The 23,304-nt window shown below is 46.0% G+C and overlaps 1 protein-coding gene across 1 annotated transcript in view; it reads right to left on the bottom strand.

Moving 5' to 3' along the window:
• The window catches only part of LOC147113360 (VPS10 domain-containing receptor SorCS1-like), a 1,462,440-nt gene that overhangs the window by 26,516 nt on the left and 1,412,620 nt on the right, over nt 1-23,304 (bottom strand). Inside the window, exons 20-23 of the mRNA XM_085996119.1 lie at nt 17,303-17,436; nt 15,852-15,975; nt 11,669-11,781; nt 5,166-5,294 (exon numbers count right to left, since the gene is read on the bottom strand). Coding sequence (XP_085852245.1) covers nt 5,166-5,294; nt 11,669-11,781; nt 15,852-15,975; nt 17,303-17,436 — 500 coding nt within the window. The remainder of the gene's footprint in view (nt 1-5,165; nt 5,295-11,668; nt 11,782-15,851; nt 15,976-17,302; nt 17,437-23,304) is intronic.

The following is a 23,304-nucleotide window of genomic DNA, read 5'->3' as shown; positions in this document are numbered from 1 at the left end:
AAAAAAATTAAATTATTTTTTTCAAAAAATTAAATTTTTGTTTAAAATATTTTATTTAATGTAATTTTAACTAATTTTAAATATGTGATTTAAAAAAAATTATTTAATGTTTTACTGTGTTTTTTAAGCGATCCCCATTCATACTTTTGACAGATCCGTGTGGAGAGAACTGTCAAAAGTGTGAAGGGGGATTCCCTTCTTTGATTGGTTCCCCATGGCCCACGTGATCCCAGGGACGCTTGCGAACTGCCTGCGCTCCTGGGATACCTGGGCCTCTGCGCATTTCGTAGAGCAGAGGCCCAGGGTTCACAAGTCTCGGGACCTACGGAGTCAGCAGGTAAGTTCGTCGATTTTTTCTGATTGGAGGCATCCGCCCGCAGGAAGCCTCCGATCGGAAAATCCAGCCCAATGGACTTGGCCAAGTTAAACCAATCTCTTAACTTGCTGGCTGTTGTATACTGCTGATTCTCACCAGTATTGAGCAAGCTTACTGCATTATTAGACTCATATTGTAAGCATTATTTTGGAATAAATTACCAGGGAAGGCCATTGAAGTGGACGGTATAGATGTCTGCAAGGCACAATGCGATGAGTTTCTAAAGAGAAGAGTTACGGTGAGAATATGGGTAGGTGGGGAATAACCCACCAAATAGGGATGGTCTTACTGAGCCTACAATTCTTTACCAGGTCCCAAACATGTTTGCATTCTTATGCTCGTACACTCAAATATATGTTCAGCAATACTTTGGAAAATCAAGGTCAACTACTTTCATTGTTGATTAACCAACTAATTTTCAGTGAAGACCATCATTGAGAGAGTTATAGGCTGAACAAACTATTACTGTGGTACTTTGCCTGTGTTACAGGTGTTTGAGTAGGATTCATCCTGTTTGACAATGACATATAAAAGGTATATTATTTTTTAATAAAAGTAGCTTTTAATTAAAAAGAATCTGTTGTAACACATTATTCTCAAGTGCCTTACTGAGACTAACTTTTACAAAGCCAAAATATTTTTTAGTTATATAGGCGGCACACCGCCTGCACTGCCATCCCTATATGACCTTGTTTTATTTCATTAAATTTAATTAAATTTGTAATTAGGTAACTTAGTTTACAGTGTAGTTTCTTGACTACTTACTTGATCTAGATTAAGTTAAGGGTTCTGAAATTAAATATCTACCTGTAACACAAAGCGCTACAAATAGTATAGGCAAAAAGCAGCAACTCCTTCCCCCTCTTCTCCAAATTCCCGCTCTTCCCAAATTCCCAAATAAAACACTCTGTTCAAGTCCACTCCGTTTAATCCCGCTCTGTCGTTGAGTATATTCAGGACAGAGATCGATAGATTTTGAATATTAAGGGAATCAAGGGATATGGGGATAGTGCAGGAAAGTGGAGATGAGGTCGAAGATCAGCCATGATCTTATTGAATGGCGGAGCAGGCTCGAAGGGCCAAATGGCCTACCCTGCTCATAATTCTTATGTTCTTATATGACAAAGTCTGTTTTGTCATTGGTCTAATTGTCATATGTAAATTAGATAATCAATTAATGTTATTTCCCAATTAAACTAACCAGGTAGGAAATGCAATTTATGATTTACAGATTAGATTGATTTAATTTGAATGTGTAAATTAGGTAAAATTATTATTTTTAGCAGATTCTCCTTGATTGCATTATCATTTTCATCTCTAAAAGTTTCATACCCAGGGACTTATTAGGATTTTGAGTTATTGGGGAATGTCTATGTTAATAAATTTACTTTGAATATATTTGTATATTGGATCAAATTAATATTTGTCAATAATGCATTCCTCCCTAAAAGCTCAATGATTCATACCCAATAAATATCACGGTCGGAACTTTACAGACTTGAGTTGTCAGGGACAATTTGTTTTCTAATCAAACTAACTTACATATTGAAATTTAGGTGTAATGAAGATGATATTCCTCGTGGAATAATAAATCTATGCTTTAAGTGTAGCAAGATAGTGCTCATGGTTTTTTAAATGACCATTTTCGTGTGAATTTTGAACTCATTAAGGTGAGTGACTTAGTGCTAGGAAATAGAACAATTAGGAACATAGGAATTGGTAAATGAAAAAAGACCACGGTCCATCTAGTTCGCCTTCTACCATCCTGGTAGTTGCACGACACAATGACAATGGAGTTGTTGACGAGCCATAGCAATCAATGCCCATCAATGAGTCTACAACAGACCCAGACATGACATGAGGAAAACCCCAGTGTTGGAGAGCTTTGGGTACCAGAGGTCCAAAGTCACCTTTTTTCCTCCCAAGCATTGCTGAACTCACCACATGTCATGTCTCAAATCACCCATATACTATATCCCAAAATGTTATTTTCCATTCCCATTTTGGGCTCCAATGTCGGTATCAGGGACTTCTTGATTAGGTAGAGCATGATTTAGATACTGAGTAAAACGCCTTCTACTCTACTCTACAGTTCATTAATTTGATCTCATTGTGACTATACCCTTCAAGAGCCGTAAAGATATGACATTAATTTGAATTCTTCATGAAATCATAAAAACGATTTGCATTCCCACCACTGATTTCTTCCTTTTGTATTTCACTTGTTACATCGGCTGTTTCAGGTTCTTCTGCCTGAGAACTCCCCAGTGCATCAATCTTAAACTTTCCATAGTTAAGTAATGTCACAGTCTAAATTCACTTTGTGTGTCTATTCCAATATCTGCTTGTGAAAGGGTCTAACGGTTACAAGGATATGTACAGGCATTGATGATCTAATATGCTATGGATATGGCTCCCCCGGTGGGTTAGTGTGGAAGTGCACTACCCAGTGCGATTGTGAGCCACCTAGATCAGGACATTCTCCAGTTCCCAGGAACGGCGCCCAAATGTAACAAAAATAGAAGGCACAGGATATCATTCTGAGGACCAAAGGAAGCTGCAAAGCGATCTTAACAGGCGAACGGGCAAAAAAAAGTGGCAACCACACCCATCGGACTCAAGTATCCCATTGGATGTCAGCCCAGAATTCAGACTTGCCAGGGCTGTCTGGCTTGGGGTTCAAACCCTGCACCTTCTGACTCAGAGGCAGGAATGCTACCGCTAAGCCAAAGGCTTGCTGCAAATTCTAATGTCATACTGGGTTTTATGACAAACGGTATATTTATTAAAAGTGGAGCTGTAATGGTGAACCTATATAAAGCCTTATTAATTGGAGTACTGTGTGCTGTTTCCATACTATAGGAAGGATGTTGAAGTATGAGAGAGGCATTTTCATTTTTGTTGGGATGCCACCTGCTTTGACTAAATACAAATACAAAGAAAGACTCAAAAAATTGGGGTTGTTTTCGTTAAGAAAATTATAGGGTCATTTGAGCGAGGTGTTTAAAATTATGACGGGATGGGACAGAGTAGATAGAAACAGACCATTTCCAGTGATTGAGGGGTCTAGAATGAGGGGGCAAAGATACAAGATTATGTAAGAAATGTAGGAAAGGGAGCAGGAGAAACTTTATCCCACAGAGGGTTGTGAGGCTGTAGAATGGACTAGTGGGGCCTATGATTGAAGCAACATTTAAGAATAGATTAGATAGAGGGTTGAAGGGAAGGGGAATAAAGGGATATGGGAACATGGTGGGCACATGGGAATAGGATTACTGCCCATATGAAGGATAAATGTCAAGATGCACTGGTGGGTATGGAACGACCTGTTTCCGTGTTGTAATGTCTATGTAATTGTAATTTTATATAATTCCATCTCTGGCCAGTGCTGAGTTAGTTGATCTCAGGTGGATGGCAGTGGGGGTGCCAATCAACCAGCTTCCTACTTTGGATCACTGCCCGTGCTGGGAAGAGTATGTGTGGGAGAGTTGGAGGAGAATCAGATCACATTTGGCTGTGTGTGACGTTTGGTCAAATCGCCTGTTGACGCACAAAGCCTAGACTTACACATGATGAATGGCCACTTGGATGAGACAGCAGAGAGCTGCGCTCTGCGATGCATTGTCTTCACGAGAGGATGGACAAAACAGAAAAAGTGATACTGCATGTGCTAGACTGCTATGGCTGGAGTCCAGTCTTGACTACAGGCCTGTAGTAATCCAGGCCAACTGTAGGGAAGTTGCTAGTGCAGCTCGGCTGTTGCAGGTGTCCACATAACAATAGACACTGCTCTTCAAAAGTAATTAATTGTGTGAAGTACCAAGAAAGACAGACTTGAATTTATATAGCATCTTTCACTTCCTCAGCACGTCCTAAAGCGCTTCACAGCCAATGAAGTACATTTGGAGTGTAGTCACTGTTGTAATGTAGGAAACGTGGCAGCCGATTTGTGCACAGCAAGCTCCCACAAAGAGCTCTGGGATAATGACCAAATAATCTGTTTTAATGACATTGGTTGGTTGATAAATATCGGCCTGGACACCGGGGAGAACTCCCCTGCTCTTCTTCGAAATTATGCCATGGGATCCTGAGAGGACAGATGGGGCCTCGGTTTAACGTCTCATCCGAAAGAGATGTTAGAGACGTGGGATGTTTTGATGTGATGAGCACTATATAAATGCAAATATGTTGGAAGAAGTCAAAGATTGAACGATGTTAGATTGATTACATTGAAATTACAACATGGAAACAGACAGTTCGGCTCAAGCAATCTGTGGTCGGGGGTTTATCCTTCACACAAGCAGTAGTCCTACATTTGAAGTGTGGTCACTGTTGCAATCCCATGTGCCCGCCCTGATCCCATGACGCTTTATTCTCATGTCCTTCAACCACCTATCTAACCTATTCTTAAATATTGAGATGGTCTCTTTTCAGTCACTACCTCAGGCAATGCATAGCACAGCATCACAACCCTCTGTGTAAAAAGATTTCTCCTGCTTTACCTCTGTTCTAAATCTCTTACAGTTCACTTTATATCTATGTCCCCTTGTCCTGGAGTCCTCAATCACCGGAAATGTTGTGAGACAGCGTCGTTAAGGGGACTTAGTGCATTCTGGAGGCCAATCGGCACCCGGCTCTAATACTCACATTGACGCCAAAGTGCCAAATAACTGCAGCCTTCAGGTCTATTCCTAGACTATTAAACCCATTAGCTGCCTCTTTCTTTCCTGTGATTCACTACCTGGCCTGTGAAAAGGCTAAAAACTTACCTAAACGAATTGCGACTCACCTGATCTAAATTCAGACTATTTAATTTCTCTTCTACGGCATTTCGGTGTGGGAGGATGTAGAGCTCTGCTGCCGTCGGTAAACCAGGGAGGATGGCTAGCAACATCTGTTGCTCAGGTAAAGCTGTAACCTATAGAACACACAGCCGCACTTCATTATCTCACAGACACACTTCACCTCTGGCGGTTGTTTATCATTTTTAATTACTTTTCTTCAAAGTATACATTCATTTATATCACATAGACATTCTGTAGAAATGTGAAGCCACAATATATATATTATAAAGCCATTGTACATTTTGATTGCTCGGTGTCTGTCCTCTAGAGCATCCCTGATTATAATCGCTCAGCCATTGGTAGCCGTGCCTTCTGTTGCCTAGGCCCCAAGCTCTGGAATTCCCTGCCTAAACCTCTGCGCCTTTCTTTCCTCCTTTAAGACGCTCCTTAAAACCTACCTCTTTGACCAAGCTTTTGCTCACCTGCCCTAATTTCTCCTTATGTGGCTCGGTGTCAAATTTTCTGTCTTAAAATACTCCTGTGCAGCGCCATGGGGTGTTTTACTACATTAAAGGCGCTATATAAATATAAGTTGTTGTTGTTGCTTGCAAGAGGAGTGAATTACTATATCATGGTTGTTCTTTTCATCGCAATGTGCTTGTGCTGGGAGCAAAACAGGTGAAGGGGTTGAAGCAGTTTGGTTGGTCTTGTTTTTGGGGGATTAGTTAGACCAGAAGGGTAAGGAAGGCCAGGTTTTGACACACTTAGAATTATTTTGCTTTGAAAAGATTTTTTGAACTACTTAATAAATGAACATTAAAATTTACTAGCACTACAAAAGGTCCCACTGCTTATAGTAATCAAGTTACAATGGTTTTACAGCTAAATGTATTAAATGAAGTTGGCTGACTATCTAAAAGTAACTATTTGTCCCATGGACAAGGTGCACTATGTAATAGAAGATATAAAGAGGCCAAGATTTGAATGAGTTATGAGTGGCTCTTCTCTTGCTGGTTGTTAACTCTGACCACACTGGAGGTCGTGATCTAACACAGAGTTGATGGCCTTTCTGATAAAATGTCATCCATGCCTTTATCAGCTCCAGATTTAACCATTCCAATGCTCTCCTGGCCGGCCTAGCATCCTCCATAAACTTCAGATAATCCCAAACTCTGCTGCCTGTACCCGAACCCGCACCAAGTCCCGTTCATCCATCACCCCTGTGCTCGCTGACCTACACTGGCTACCGGTCCTCCAAAGCAAAGTTCTTAGCCTTCTCTTTAAATCCCTCCATGGCCTCGCCCCTCCCTGTATCTGTAACCTCCTCCAGCCCTCCAAGAAATCTGTGTTCCTCCACCTCTGGCCTCTTGTGCAACCCTCACTCCCTTCGCCCCACCATTGGTGGCCGTGCCTTCAGTTGTCGGGGCCCTAAACTCTGGAATTCCCAATTTAAACCTCCCCGCTTCTCCTTTAGGACTATCCTTAAAATCTACCTCTTGGACCAAGCCTTTAGTCACCGCTCCTAATACCTCCTTCTTTGGCTCGATGTCAATTTTTGTCTGATTATGCGTCTACGAAGCGCCTTGAGACATTTTTCTACCTTAAAGGTGTTATGGAAATACGAGTTGTTGCCATGTTTGTTACCTCACATCACTGCTCGATGACAAACCAAACTTGATGGCCTGGAGATTCCGTGGGGCAGCGCAGAGATCAACCTCAGCACCTGACCGGTGAGGCCCGGGGTGCCCCCCGATATTGGGCCTCGGGCCTCACTTCCATCGCACCCGCAAGCTGCGGAGAGCAGCAGGCAGCTCGCTGGCAAAGTGTGATTGAAGATGGGGGCTGGAGCTGCTTCAGGCATGGGCACTGCACGCCCAATCGATGGGTGGCGCACTTCCGGCTCGTAACAATCATGCACTTCCTGTCCGCCATGTTGGAGGCTTGGAAGGCCATTTCAGTGCCGGGAAAACGGGCGCTGCGTGGCCTAATCTTTCCAGCTAGTTTTATCATTATTGGCTCCATAATAAAGGTTCTCTTTTTTGGGACCATTTCAGGGAATTAAGATTTGTGATCACTTCCTATTGTTAAATACTCCAGTACGGTGCCACTTGGTGTAACTTCGACTGGTGAAATTACAATGAAAATGCTGCATGTGGCACTTGCCCATTTTCAAAATGCTGATGAGGTTTTACATATTTGAAAGAACATTGCCTTCTGTGCAACCGACCTGGATTTGTTTAGCCCCTGTTGTACATTATTTCCTGTTTGTAGTGACAGCGCTAACTGCAAGGGAACCGCAGTGTAGTGGTTATAGTAGTGGATTAGCAACCCAGAGACTGTGTTCATAATCCCACCATGGCAAATTGTAAAATTGAACGTAACAAATCTGGTAATTAGGCAGCCAGTGAGCTTGAGAGCTGCTGGATTGTTGTACAAAAAACAACTGTTTCACAAATGTCCTTCAGGGAAGCGAATCTGTCATTCCTGCCTAGTCTGGCCTGCACATGCATGTACCCTGAAATGAGCTTCCGACCACATAGCCGCAGCATAACAAAGGCCGCCTATTTCCACCTCCGTAACATCGCCCGTCTCCGCCCTTGCCTCAGCTCATCCGCTGCTGAAACCCTCATCCATGCCTTTGTTACCTCTAGACTTGACTATTCCAACACACTCCTGGCTGGCCTCCCACATTCCACCCTACGTAAACTTGAGGTGATCCAAAACTCGGCTGCCCGTGTCCTAACTTGCACCAAGTCCCGTTCGCCCATCACCCCTGCGCTCGCCGACCTACATTGGCTCCCAGTTAAGCAGCGCCTCGATTTCAAAATTCTCATCCTTGTTTTCAAATCCCTCCGTGGCCTCGCCCCTTCTTATCTCTGTAATCTCTTTCAGCCCCACAACCCCCGCCCCCCCCCCCCCGAGATATCTGTGCTCCTCTAATTCTGCCCTCTTGAGGATCCCTGATTATAATCGCTCAACCTTTGGTGGCCGTGCCTTCTGTTACCTAGGCCCTAAGCTCTGGAATTCCCTCCCTAAAGCTCTCCGCCTCGCTACCTCTCTTCCCTCCTTTAAGACGCTCCTTAAAACCTACCTCTGTGACCAAGCCTGCTCTAATTTATCCTTATGTGGATCGGTGTCAATTTTTTTGTCTTAAAATACTCCTGTGCAGCGCCTTGGGATGTTTTACTATGTTTAAAGGTGCTATATAAATACAAGTTGTTGTTGTTGTTATTGATAGAGCGGGGGAGTGGGACTGACTGGATTGCTCTACAGAGAGCCGGCACGGACTCGATGGGCCGAATGGCCTCCTTCTGTGCCGTTATGACTCTATGACATGTCATTGACGCCTAATGCCCTCTGAAGTGGCCTGATAAGCCACAGTTGTTCGGGCAATTAGGGACGGGCATGAAATGTGGTGTTTGCCACTGCCAAACAAATAAATAAACGAACTTTCCACCATTACAAAGAAACACTTGCATTTATACAAGATCTTACAGGAACATACACTGAGTTACTTTGAAGTGCAGCGTGACTGAAGCAGCCACTGTGGCTGCACTACCAGATCCCACAATCAGCAATGAGAAAAAACAGCCTGTTATTTTGATGGTGCTGCTTGGAGGAAGACTTGATAGTCGAGTAACTGAGAGAACGAGAACTCTCTGCTCCTTTCTGAATAGTGCAACGGAATCTTTAACATCCACTGCACCTCGCATCGGTTTTAACGTCGCAGCCTCTGAGAAGGCCGCACTCCCCGACAGTTCTTTGTCCAAGTCCTGCAGTTGGGGATTTGAACCCACAATCTCCTGACTCAGAGAGGAACTTGGCGGTTGTTGAGCCAAGTTAACAATTAAGAGTTAGAGGTGTCCTTCGATGCCTTACGGTCCCAGACATTAGCAAATCAGAGGTTGTGTTCAAATCCCATATGGCGCAGGATAAAGATAATTTTGCGAGGCTCCGTAGCTATGTGGAGCCTTGCCAGGCGGACGAAGGTGGCAGCAACGCTCAATAGTGCCATAGTCCTATCTCCGACCTGCTCCCTTCTAACGAGTCTCCACACCAGGAGCACAGCTTCTCAGAATCACGCTTTATAGGCCATCCCTTTATTTCAGAGACTTGCTGGAATACCTAGCTGGCTCTTCCTTACATTTGCTGAATGCGATGCGACTAATCGGCACATTCACGCACAAGGAATATATTTAATGGCACATTTAAGTCAGCAGTGATAGTAATGGCAATGAGTGCTTCCACTCGGGCATCTCAATCCTTGGACTTCAATTTGGTCACCTTACTTTGTAGCAAAGTAAAACTGAAGTCAATGGGAATCAGGGAGAAAACGCTCCACTGGCTGGAGTCATACCGAGCACAAAGGAAGATGGTTGTGGTGGTTGAAGGTCAATCATCACAGCCCCAGGACATCGCTGCAGGAGTTCCTCAGGGCAGTGTCCTAGGCCCAACCGTCTTCAGCTGCTTCATCAATGACCTTCCCTCCAACATAAGGTCAGAAATGGGGATGTTTGCTGATGACTGCACAGTGTTCAGCGCCATTCACAACTCCCCAGATAATGAAGCAGTCCATGCCTGCATGCAACAAGACCTGGACGACGTTCAGGCTTGGGCTGATAAGTGGCAGGTAACATTCGTGCCACAGAAGTGCCAGGCAATGACTATCTCCAACAAACGAGAGTCTAACCACCTCCCCTTGACATTCAACGGCATTACCATCGCCGAATCCCCCACCATCAACATCCTGGGGGTCACCATTGACCAGAAACTTAACTGGACCAGCCACATAAATACTGTGGCAACAAGAGCAGGTCAGAAGCTAGGTATTCTGCGGCGAGTGTCTCACCTCCTGACTCCCCAAAGCCTTTCCACCATCTACAAGGCACAAGTAAGGAGTGTGATGAAATACTCTCCACTTGCCTGGATGAGTGCAGTTCCAACAACACTCAAGATGCTCAGTACCATCCAGGACAAAGCAGCTCGCTTGATTGGCACCCCATCCACCACCTTAAACATTCACTACCTCCACCACCGGCGTACTGTGGCTGCAGTGTGTACCATCTACAAGACGGACTGCAGCAACTCGCCAAGGCTTCTTCGGCAGCACCTCCCAAACCCTCGACCTCTTCCACCTAGAAGGACAAGGGCAGCAGGCACATGGGAACATCACCACCTCCAAGATCCTCTCCAAGTCACACACCATCCTGACTTAGAAGTATATCGCCGATCCTTCATCATCGCTGGGTCAATATCCTGGAACTCCCTACCTAACAGAGCACTGTGGGAGAACCTTCACCACATGGACTGCAGCAGTTCAAGGCAGCGGCTCACCACCACCTTCTCAAGGGCAACTAGGGATGGGCAATAAATGCTGGCCTTGCCAGCGACGCCCTGATCCCATAAGCAAATTAAAAAAAAATTCACCCAGCTAACAGAAACAGCTTGAAACTAATTTCAAAGGGTTCTGTCTGAAATCATAAAGCAAGTACCACATACCACATAGACTAGAAATCGGGTTGGACGTTCAGCTGGTGCTGTTGTTAGCAGGCCCAGACATTTTATAGTTTTTCCTGTAACTTGGAAAATATGTTTGGAAGAGGAAACTCACGTTGGGGAAGATATTTGTAACAGGACGTCAATGCCTGGGAATTTTGCACACACTGTTGTTTGTGTCAGTGCTAAGGAGCTGTGGTATGGTATGGGTTAAAACTATTACATAGAATTAAATACAATTTACAGCACAGAAACAGGCCACTCAGCTCAACTGGTGTTTATGGTCTACATGAGCTTCCTCCCACCCTTCTTCATCTCACTGCATCAGCATATCCTTCTATTCCTTTCTCCCCCATGTGCTTATCTAACTTCCCCTTGCTCTATACCCCTTGCTATTCGCCTCAGCTACTCCCTGTGATAGCGAGTTCCACATTCTCATCACACTCTGAGTGAAGAAGTTTCTCCTGAATTCCTTATTGGATTTGTTGGTGACTATCTTATATTTATTGCCCCTAGTTTTGGACTCCCCCACAGGTGGGCTAAGTTGAGAGATATCTGACCCCAGAAGAACACCTTTAACTGTAAAGTGTGATGTTTCCATTTCTAATGCCAACCACGCTTTCAGATAATAATGAGACTGCCATTTTGTGCCGAGCAGTGGTGAATTATTTCAGTATTGTGCTATGGGCTGGTGCTCAGGTAGCATTTCACTTGGTATTCTTGCCGACATCCGAATGACAAGACTTCGCAAACCCACTAGGAATCTCCTAACATCTCCTTCTTTGGCCCGATGTCAATCTAGGACTCACAGGTGAAACGTCAATTTATAAGCTGCTGGCATTTCCTGTGCAAGGAGTTATCTCCTCGGAGCTGCTCCCGCTGCCGTAACTTGGCCGGAGGCGCGGCGTGAACGGGGTTTACATCGCACTTCCGGCGAAGTTACGGTGGGAGCAGTTCCGAGGAAATTCGTTCCCTCCAGTGTGTGGTGTGGTTTTTTTTGTCTCCAACTTACTTGTTCGAGAGTTCTTTTGACAAGGTTACTGAGATCGTGCCTCCACTCAGGAATGTCTGGGTTGTGATCTTCCAAGTTCGGTGTAAACGACAGCAGTAATGAGCGGTAAGTATCTGCAGGGTGGAGACGAGAGGACGTTGTTAAAAGAATCATGGCTTGAAGGGTCACATTTCGGTCAGGTTTTGATCAGAGTAAGTTTTGGACTAAACAAGAAAATTATTCCTCCACTGTGGTTGACACGGCCCTTGACCGTGTCCGTTCCATTTCCCGCACTTCTGCTCTCACCCCTTCCCTTCCCTCCCAGAACCACGATAGGGTTCCCCTTGTCCTCACCTTTCACCCCACCAGCCTCCACATTCAACGGATCATCCTCCGCCATTTCCGCCACCTCCAGCGTGATCCCACCACCAAACGCATCTTCCCCTCACCTCCCCTTTCAGCATTCCGAAGGGACCGCTCCCTCTGCGACACCCTGGTCCACTCCTTTATCACACCCAACAGCCCCTCCCCTCCCCACGGCACTTTCCCATGCAAGCGCAGGAGATACACCACCTGCCCTTTTACCTCCTCCCTTCCCACTGTCCAGGGCCCCAAACACCCCTTCCAGGTGAAACAGCGACTTACTTGTACTTCTTGTGATTTAGTATACTGTATTCGCTGCTCATGATGCGGTCTCCTCTACATTGGGGAGACCAAATGCAGATTGGGCGACCGCTTTGCGGAACACCTCCGTTTTGACCGTAAGGGTGACCCTGAGCTTCCGGTCGCCTGTCACTTTAATTCATCGCTTCACTCCCACTCTGATCTCTCTGTCCTTGGCCTATTACATTGTTCCAATGAAACTCAACGTAAGCTCGAGGAACAGCACCTCATCTTTCGATTAGGCACTTTAAAGCCTTCTGGCCTCAACACTGAGTTCAACAATTTCAAACTATAACCCCTGCCTCCATTTGTCATGCTGTATGATTTTGCCATTCCCATTTGCAACATTTTATCTTTCCTGCCTCTTACAAAAGCACAGTATGTTCCTTCAATTCCTTCCTCCCCTCCCCCTCCACCACCCCCCCCCACCTCCCCGCCCCCCCCCCCACCCGGTCTCTGCACCTGCTTAATATTTGTTACATCTCCAGCTTTTTCCAGTTCTGATGAAGGGTCCCAGACCTGAAACGTTAACTCTGTTTCTCTCTCCACGGATGCTGCCAGGCCTGCTGAGTATTTCCAGCGTTTTCTGTTGTTATTTCAGACATCCAGCATCCGCAGTATTTTGCTATTAAATGATTTCCCTGTTCATTTTCAGAAGTTGCTTTGGGGCATTTATTTTGATCATGTCACGCACCAATTTTCTTTGATCAATGTAAACCCTTGCTCCAACTATTTTATCTGGTTTTTTTTAAATTTCACAGCCTGTAGCGTTCCAGTCAATTCATCTTGCGACAACAACAATAACAAATTGCATTTCTATAGCGCCTTTGACGTAGTAAAACATCTCCAAGTTGCTTCACAGGAGCGTTATCAGAGAAAAATTGACGCCGAACCTGAGAAGGAGGCATTAGCACAGGTCGTCAAAAGTTTGGTCAAAGCAGCAGGTTTTAAAGGGAGGGGGGGTCTTAAAGGAGGAGCGAGAGGTGGAGAGGTGGTAAGGTTTAGGGAGGGATTTCCAGAGCTTACAGCCTAGCCGCCAATGGTGATTGGCTACGCTTGTGATCCATTCTGGGCCCACCCTTTAGGTGGAGGATTCCCTTTGCAAGGGAGGAAAGTACTGACATGGTGGCCCACATTGTCCTCGATGGTGAGATTGCTGGTGGAAGTGTGGCAGGGTGGGACTTCCGCACATTAATATGTCTTACTGCAATTATATAGAGCCCTGGTGAGACCACACCTGGAGTATTGTGTGCAGTTTTGGTCTCCTTACCTAAGGAAGGATATACTTGCCATAGAGGGAGTGCAGCGAAGGTTCACCAGACTGGTTCCTGGGATGAGGGGGGATTGCCCTATGAGGAGAGATTGAGTAGACTAGGCCTATATTCTCTAGAGTTTAGAAGAATGAGAGGTGATCTCATTGAATAATACAAAATTTTTACAGGGCTTGACAGGGTAGATGCAAGGAGGATGTTTCCCCTGGCTGGGGAGTCTAGAACCAGGGGTCACAGTCTCAGGATAAGGGGTCGGCCATTTAGAACTGAGATGAGGAGAAATTTCCTCACTCAGAGGGTGGTGAATCTTTGGAATTCTGTACCTCAGAGGGCTGTGGAGGCTCAGTCGTTGAGCATATTCAAGACAGAGATAGATTTTTGGATATTAAGGGAATCGAGGAATATGAGAATAGTGCAGGAAAGTGGAGATGAGGTAGAAGATCAGCCACGATCTTACTGATTGGCGGGGCAGGCTCGAGGGGCCGAATGGCCGACTCCTGCTCCTATTTCTAATGCTCTTATGTCCAAGTGACCTGGTGTCCATCCTGGCAAATTCTGGCCGGTCAGCTTCAGTTGAATAATAAGGTGGGCTCCTGGTGATAATGCTGCCTCCGTTTGGGGAGCTTACCACCTGGCGAAGGGGGAATGGCACGCTGCGGAAGGACGCAGCGTAAAAGGGCCAGGCAGCATTCCCAACTGTGGCTTCACAGCTGCATCCCCTCAAACACTGAAGGCTCAGCACTGAAGAAAATAACATGGTGCATCCCTCTCTCCCCATCAAAGTGCCAAGCTGTGGCCACTTAAAGTCACTTCCGCCGTTCCCATTGCCGAGTGATGCTGAACACCTGTTGCGTACAGACGTGAGCTGCCGCCAGCATTGCTGAGGCCATATTGACAGGAATGACATCAGACTGTCATTACCTGCTCATTTAAATATGCCTTCCCATATTTGGGCAGGCGATTCCGGCACCCGGCAAAAAGTGACACCAGAAAATCTGACCACCGTAAAAATGATCCAGCGAAAGAGGTCCTCACCCACCCCCCACTGCCCCCCCCTACCGCCCCCCCGCATTTTTCACCCTCGCTTGCCTGAAACCAGGGCAGCATTGAGAGGGAAAACCTCTCCTCGGTAAATCTTGCTGCAGAGTAAATGAGCGTTGCTGCAGAGGGAGATGATATGAAGCTCTTGTGAGCTTGTATTTTTGTCCGAATATAAAGGAAAATGGCATAAAGGCGAGGAATCTTCGGGGATGGAACGGGAGCAAAGAATGATTAAACTTAGAAACATAGAAGATAGGAGCAGGAGTAGGCCATTCGGCCCCTCAAGCCTGCTCCACCATTCAATGAGATCATGGCTGATCATCCAAATTCAGTACCCTGTCCCTGCTTTCTCCCCATTTCCCTTGATCCCTTTAACCTTAAGAAATATATCCAACTCCTTCTTGAATATATTTAATGAATTGGCCTCTACTGCCTTCTGTGGTAGAGAATTCCACAGGTTCACCACTCTCTGGGTGAAGAAATTCCTCCTCATCTCTGTCCTAAATGGCTTACCTCTTATCCTTAGACTGTGATCCCTGGTTCTGGACTCCCCGACCATCGGGAACATCCTTCCTGCATCTAGTCTGTCTAGTCCTGTTAGAATTTTATAAGTTTTAATGAGATCCCCTCTCATTCTTCTAAACTCCAGCGAGTATAAGCCCAATCGACCCAATCTCTCCTCATACATTATTCCTGCCATCCCAGGTATCAGCCTGGTGAATCTTCGCTGCACTCCCTCCATGGCAAGAACATCCTTCCTCAAATAGGGTGACCAAAACTGCACACAATACTCAAGGTGTGGTCTCACCAAGGCCCTGTACAACTGCAGCAAGACATCCTTGTTCCTGTACGCAAACCCTCTCGCTACGAAGGCCAACATACCATTTGCCTTCTTATCTGCCTGCTGCACCTACATGCTTACCTTCAGCGACTGGTGCACAAGGACACCCTGGTCTCGTTGCACTTCCCCTTCTCCCAATGTATTGCCATTCAGATAATAATCTGCCTTCCTGTTTTTGATGCCATCGTGGATAACCTCGCATTTATCCACGTTATATTGCATCTGCCATGCTTCTGCCCAATCACCCAACCTGTCCAAATCATACTGGAGTTTCTCGGCATCCTCCTCACAGCGCACACGCCCACCCAACTAGCTAAAGAAGAATTTCTTTACTGAGTGTCTATCTCCTCCGTAATGGTATCCATAAAGCGGTGTGTTTTGTTCTCACCGAATACAGCTATACTCTTGACGTCTTGCAGAATGGAATTCCCAGCAGCCACCTGCACTGTGATGCTACTTATCCCCTCTGTAGAGAATGTAAAGGAGGCGTTCTCCTCCAGGGTGATGACGGGCTGCAATAAACAACAAGAAATAAGAAAGCTGAGCATTATCGAGCAGGAATGGAAGGAAACAGCCCTAGCCGATCTGTGCCAGCGAAGCATAGTGCAAGGCGGATGTTAGAATGTGCTGAGCCAATAATGCCATAATAGCCCATTTACTGTTATTAATACAATATCTTGACTCACTCTTGTGATTTATAACCGTTACAAGCAGTGTAAGTGAATTACATAAAATGTAAAGTTGCAGTTTGACTTATTTCAATGCCAGCCTCCCTTTTGGTTGCCAAATCTTATTTATGTAGAGGAGCTTTTGCATCTGTCATCAGCCTGAGTGACATACAATAACTGACAGGGGCAGTGCAGCGAGTCCTTCCAGCTCTCTCTCATAAAAATTGCTTAGGCGATTTGCTCAATCAAATGTAGGAGAGGACGCTGGAACACAGGCTGGACAGGATGCCTTTGCCTAGTGATGTTAATATTAGGGACAAAGAATCAAGTGGCAGGACCAAGGTCCAATGCTGGAGTGCAGCAGAAAATAGGAGATAGACCAGTCTCTGCCATCTTTCAACTCATCGTGTCTCTTTCAACTCAACGCAGCACGGTGGCATAGTGGTTAGCACTGTTGCCTCACAGCGCCAGGGACCCGGGTTCGAATCCGGCCTCGGGTGACTGTCTGTGTGGAGTTTGCACATTCTCCCCGTGTTTGCGTGGGTTTCCTCCGGGTGCTCCGGTTTCCTCCCACAGTCCAAAGATGTGCGGGTTAGGTTGATTGGCTATGATAAATTGACCCTTAGTGTTAGGAGGATTAAATACGTGGGGTTGCGGGGATAGGGTGGGATATGTGTTGATGTAGGGGTTACAGGGATCGGGTGGGATATGTGTCGGTGCAGGCTCGATGGGCCGAAATGGCCTCTATCTGCACTGTGGGGTTTCTGTTCTGTTCTGTTCTGTCTGTTCGGGGCTGTCTACCCTAATTCCATTTCTTCCGGCCTTTTCCCTCTTCTCTTCTATATTCTTCCTTTTATATACTTATCTACTTCCTTTTCAAATGGTGCCATAGTCTCTGCCTTAAGAACATAAGAAATAGGAGCAGGAGTAGGCCAAACGGCCCCTCGAGCCTGCTCCGCCATTCAATGAGATCATGGCTGATCTTCTACCTCAACTCCACTTTCCCACCCGATCCCCATATCCCTTGATTCCCTTAGTGCCCAAAAATCTATCAATCTCTGTCTTGAATATACTCAACGATGGCACTGTGGGGTAGAGAATTCCAAAGATAGCAGGCAGTTGTGGTGAAGTTTAGCCGTTGGTGTTGAAGCTCACAGTAATGTTCACTAACCTCGGTCTTGTTTTCAAGCCACCAGAAGTAGGTGAGTGTACCGCCGGTACTGGGCCACACCACTGCTGTCATATTCACCTTCTGATTGGTGATCGCAACATAAGGTAGAGTCAAATGCACGTGCTCAATAGGACCTGGGGGATGGGGGAAGAAGACAAAATCACCAATATCTTAATCTTAAATCCTCTCATTTATTCTTCACTGACTTTACAACAGCAATAAGGGTACAGTAGCATAGTGTTTATATTCCTGGACTAGTAATCCACAGGCCTGGACTAATGATCCTGAGACAGAGTTCAAGTCCCACCACAGCAGCTGGGGAATTTAAATTCAGTTGATTAAATAAATCTGGAATAAAAAAGTGAGTATCAGTAATGGTGACCATGGAACTACCGAATTGTTGTAAAAACCCATCTGGTTCACTGATGTCCTTTAGGGAAGGAAATCTGCCGTCCTTACCCGGTCTGGCCTATATGTGTGACTCCAGACCCACAGCAACGTGGTTGACTTTTAACTGCCCTCTGAAATGGCCTAGCAAGCCACTCAGTTGTAGCAAACCGCTACAAAGAAGTATACTACCTTCACCACAGGGACTGCAGCGGTTCAAGGAGGTGACTCACCACCACCTTCTCAAGGGCAGTTAGGGATGGCTGGCCTTGCCAGCGACGCCCACATGAAGCTGAGAGAAGTCAATTTAAAATAGCTGGGAATACACAGCGGGTCTGGCAGCATCTGGAAATAGAAAAGGCAGTCAACATTGACTAATACTTGAAACGTTAACCGGTCTGTTTCTCTTTGCAGAGGCTGCCAGTCCTGCTGTGCATTTCCAGGGGATTTTTGGGTGTCAGATATCAGGCACAGCAAGAGTCAGATGGAAAGTACAGGAAACTCTTTTTTATCCGGCACCGACGGGACCGGCGTGGTGCCGGTTGATCAAAAAGTCCGGATTACAGAGAGGTATACTTACTAAGGCACGAGAGCCCCGTACACGGCCACAGATCCAGGCGTCCCTGTTGCATGGCAACAGGTGCAGGAACCCCGGATACACGGCCACTAACATGAAGTAAAACTTACCTGAACCTACTCCTGAATTTTGCCGGTTAAGAGAGATTTCCGGTTATTTAGGTGCCGGTAAAAAGAGAGTTTCCTGTAAATTCTCCTCTGTTGCAACCCCCAGCTCTAATTCAGAAGAGCGCCCTCTACCACAGCAGTGTGGCGTTTCCGTTTCCCACACCGTCCATTCCCGCAGTCTCTTTTGCGCGAGACCGAGGGACTGAAATTCTCTGGGACGCAATCCTGGTTGTTAGTGCTGGCATCGTGCCCGCCAGCACTGAGTCCTCACCGTGAGGGCACCGAATTAGCATGGAGCAGACGAGCACAAGTGCCACCATTGATGCTTTTCTGGCACTGACCTGCCCCTTATGGATGGGGCAGGGGAAGGTGTAAAAGATTGGTCTCTTTCTTTGTAGGCCAAGGCTGCTTCCCTGACTTGGACCCCACCATGGGGCTCACATGCACCCATTTGGAGTCTGGTACCGCTCACAACAACAACTTGCATTTATATAGCACCTTTAACATTGTAAAACGTCCCAAGGCGCTTCACAGGAGCGTTATCAAACAAAAGTTGACACCAACCCACATAAGGAGATATCAGGACAGGTTTTAAGGAGCGTCTTAAAGGAGGTGGAAGAGGTAGAGAGGCGGAGAGGTTTAGGGAGGGAATTCCAGAGTTTGGGACCTAGGCAGTCGAAGGCATGGCTACCGACGTTAAAGTGTCAGTGTCAGCTGTAGCTCAGTGGGTAGCACACTCGCCTCTGAGTCAGAAGGTTGTGGGTTCATAGTCCCCCTCCAGGGACTTGAGCACATAAAGCTAGGCTGAAACTCCAGTGCAGTGCTGAGGGAGTGCGGCACTACCGTCTTTCGGATGAGACATTAAACCGAGGCCCCGTCTGCCCTCTCAGGTGGATGTAAAAGATCCCAGGGCACTATTTCGAAGAAGAGCAGGGGAGTTCTCCCCAGTGTCCTGGTCAATATTTATCCCTCAATCAACATAACAAAAAGAGTTTATCTGGTCATTATCACATTGCTGTTCGTGGGAGCTTTCATTTTTTAAAGACGCTATATAAATGCAAGTTGTTGTTGTTGCTGCCAGACCTGCTGTGTATTCCCAGCATTTGCAGTTATTTTAAATTGACTTCTCTCAGCTTCATGAGCACATGGGATGTGGGCGTCGCTGGCACAATGCTCTCCCCAGATATGCTGGGTCCTGCCCGAGTCTCTGGAGTGGGATCTCCTGGTAGGGTGAGTCATTGCCCCCTGGCTCTGCCCCCTTCCCAACAACATTTGCCTCATAAGGGGCGGGCAGGGTTAGGGCGGAGGTTGCACCAGCTCTCCACTGTTACAGTGGGACATCCGCGGAACCCCGGGGAAATATCGCTCCTGCCATTTTAATCAATGAGAACAAATCATGGGCAGTCTTGTGCTACGAGCTCATGTCCGATTGAAACTGTCCCAAATCATTTTGCGCAGAATATTTCCACCTATTACAGAGAAAAGAAGTTTGTTTCTATTAATCCGGACTGGATTCAAACCCAGGTAAGAGAGATGCTAAGACAATGTGCTAATTCACTACGCCACGCTCCCACATAATAACAAGCATAAACTAGCGATTTATTCCACTGAATTTAAGCACAATCGCGATTTTATTTCAGAATGTATTCACAAATTCCTATCAAAATCTGTTTAAAATTAAGTGATTGTCAGAAACAAAATCAGATAATATTTAATCAAATTCACAGGTCTATCCAGCTCACAATGCACGACACATACTGACAAATTACACTCAGTCGAATGCAGTTTAAATATTAATGCTGCCCAGTTATTCCATTTAACAGTAAGTACTGTGGTGGCACAGTGGAGGGTCCTAATTATCATATAATCCTTTTTTAGCTTAAAGGAGCATTCCATGCCAGTCTCTGCAATTACCTATTATAGTAATTAGACCTCTTATAACTAACCCGCAGATTGCCCACGATGCTTTGTGGGCACTGCCTTATGTCGTATTGAGCTGCACAGATCAGGATCAAGTCCCAGGGACCCAGCGTATCTGGGGAGGGCAGTATGCCATTTGAGGTACGCTCCACCATTGGTGGCCGTGCCTTCAGCTGCCTAGGCCCTGAGCTCTGGAATTACCTCCCTGAACCGCTCCGGCGCTTTACCTCTCCCTCCTTCTTTAAGACGCTCCTTAAAACCTACCTCTCCTCTCCAAATATCTCCTTATGTGGCTTCGTGTCAAATTTTGTTTGATAACGCTCCTGTGAAGTGCCTTGGGGCGTTTTACTACGTTAAAGTGTCAGTGTCAGCTGTAGCTCAGTGGGTAGCACACTCGCCTCTGAGTCAGAAGGTTGTGGGTTCATAGTCCCCCTCCAGGGACTTGAGCACATAAAGCTAGGCTGACACTCCAGTGCAGTGCTGAGGGAGTGCGGCACTGCCGTCTTTCAGAGGAGACATTAAACCGAGGCCCCGTCTGCCCTCTCAGGTGGACGTAAAAGATCCCATGGCCACTATTTCGAAGAAGAGCAGGGGAGTTCTCCCCAGTGTCCTGGTCAATATTTATCCCTCAATCAACATAACAAAAAGAGATTATCTGGTCATTATCACATTGCTGTTCGTGGGAGCTTTCTTTTTTTAAAGGCGCTATATAAATGCAAGTTGCTGTTGTGAGTGGTACCAGCCTCCAAGGACTTGGACTTAAGCTGGTACTTGGGATTTTCCAACTGTCTTCAGCACCCCTGGTTTAGGAAGGGAAAAATCACTTGGAGGTGGGGTGGTGGGGGGTTCCCATTTCTAGTCGTATGACAATGATTCTGGCTGGCAAGAATCCCAGTGCAAACGTCGGGCCAGGAGAGGGTTGGGCTCGCTGTGACGCCCTCTGTGCTGAATAGCCCGCCGAAGCTCAGCGTATTTGGGTGAGGCACCCGAGAATTGCCGGCACCAGTGGAACCGGAGATCCCAGCAAGAGTCAAAGGGGGCCTTTGTGAGAGGAGGGAAGAGAAGCGGAGGAAGGGAGAAGGTTAAAACCGAACCCTGTAACTCGGGTCTCACTATTAACCTCGGCATCAATAAAGCTGCCATTTTCACCAGACCCTGCATGATTGCCTTGGGAAGTCAGATCAAGTTGAAAGCCACACTCGGCACAGAGAACTGGTTGGCAGATAGAAACCAAAGAGTTGGAATAAACGGGTCTTTTTCCGAGTGGCAGGCAGTGACTAGTGGGATACCACAGGGATCGGTCCTTGGACCCCAGCTATTCACAATATATATTAATGATCTAGACAAGGGAACTAGATGTAATATCTCCAAATTTGCAGACGATACAAAGCTGGGTGGGCGTGTGTGCTGTGAGGAGGATGCCGAGAAACTCCAGTATGATTTGGGCAGGTTGGGTGATTGGGCAGAAGCATGGCAGATGCAATATAACATGGATAAATGTGAGGTTATCCACTTTGGTGTCAAAAACAGGAAGGCAGATTATTATCTGAATGGCAATAGATTGGGAAAAGGGGAAGTGCAACGAGACCTGGGTGTCCTTATGCACCAGTCGCTGAAGGTAAGCATGCAGGTGTAGCAGGTGGTTAAGAAGGCAAATGGTATGTTGGCCTTCATAGCGAGAGGATTTGAGTACAGGAACGAGGATGTCTTGCTGCAGTTGTACAGGGCCTTGGTGAGACCACATCTTGAGTATTGTGTGCAGTTTTGGTCGCCTTATCTGAGGAAGGATATTCTTGCCATGGAAGGAGTTCAGCGAAGATTCACCAGGCTGATACCTGGGATGGCAGGAATGACGTATGAGGAGAGATTGGGTCGATTGGGCTTGTACTCGCTGGAGTTTAGAAGAATGAGAGGGGATCTAATTGAAACTTATAAAATTCTGGCAGGACTGGACAGACTAGATGCAGGGAGGATGTTCCCGATGGTCGGGGAATCCAGAACCAGGGGTCGCAGTCTAAGGATAAGGGGTAGGCCTTTTAGGACAGAAATGAGGAGGAATTTCTTCACCCAGAGAGTGGTGAACCTGTGGAATTCTCTACCACAGAAGGCAGTAGAGGCCAATTCATTAAATATATTCAAGAAGGAGTTGGATATATTTCTTAAGGTTAAAGGAATCAAGGGGTATGGGGAGAAAGCAGGGACCGGGTACTGAATTTGGATGATCAGCCATGATCACACTGAATGGCGGAGCAGGCTCGAGGGGCCGAATGGCCTACTCCTGCTCCTATCTTCTATGTTTCTATGGCACTTAAGAGAAGTCCAGTCGAATACATAAATGTTGCTTATTACACAAAATAAATGTGTTTGCCCCCCCCCTTCAAGCTGCTTAAGAAGCTAAACACCATCTGCTTTCAACTCAGGGATTCAGCAAATTAAATCAAAAGTCACCAATACTTTTGTCACGAAGCAATGATCCGTTCATTTGATTGCCATAAACATTAATCATCAAACTGTGTCCAGCTTATTTTGTACTCAATGACAGTAGGAGGCTTAGAAATACAGGGTTCCGCACATCAGGAAACCTGAAATATAGCAAAGTTTAGATATTGCAGTTGAAAAAAACACGGTAAGCTTGGGAAATTTAAAGACTCAGTTGGTCTCTTTATCTTGAAGAGTAAATAAAGTCAAAATTTGGATCGATTTACGCCTTTAAATAAAATGCACCATGGACAACCAGAATGGCTGGTTTGGCCATTTCCCCTTCTTTATGTTCAGTAAAACTATCTGACAGCAATTTTTTGTTGTTGCTTGTGTTATTATCGATGCCTCGTCGCCTACTGAGGTTCAAGACTGCATGTTGGGGTCAGTGTCTGAGGTACATTCCCTGATAGTACTGTGAGTGTACTATCTTGCTTATTACTGAACCTTGTAAGCTTAGGAACACATGGTATTGCCAGTCCCAGTGGCAGGAATACTTGGCCATGCTCTCCAGGACAGAGGAAGCCACTCTT

The sequence above is a fragment of the Somniosus microcephalus genome, chromosome 8, assembly GCF_052327205.1.
Source record: "Somniosus microcephalus isolate GS21.2 chromosome 8, FLI_Smic_1.0, whole genome shotgun sequence".
Lineage (NCBI taxonomy): Eukaryota > Metazoa > Chordata > Chondrichthyes > Squaliformes > Somniosidae > Somniosus > Somniosus microcephalus.
Note: the sequence above shows the minus strand (reverse complement) of the source record. Positions and strands in the feature narration are given on the sequence as shown.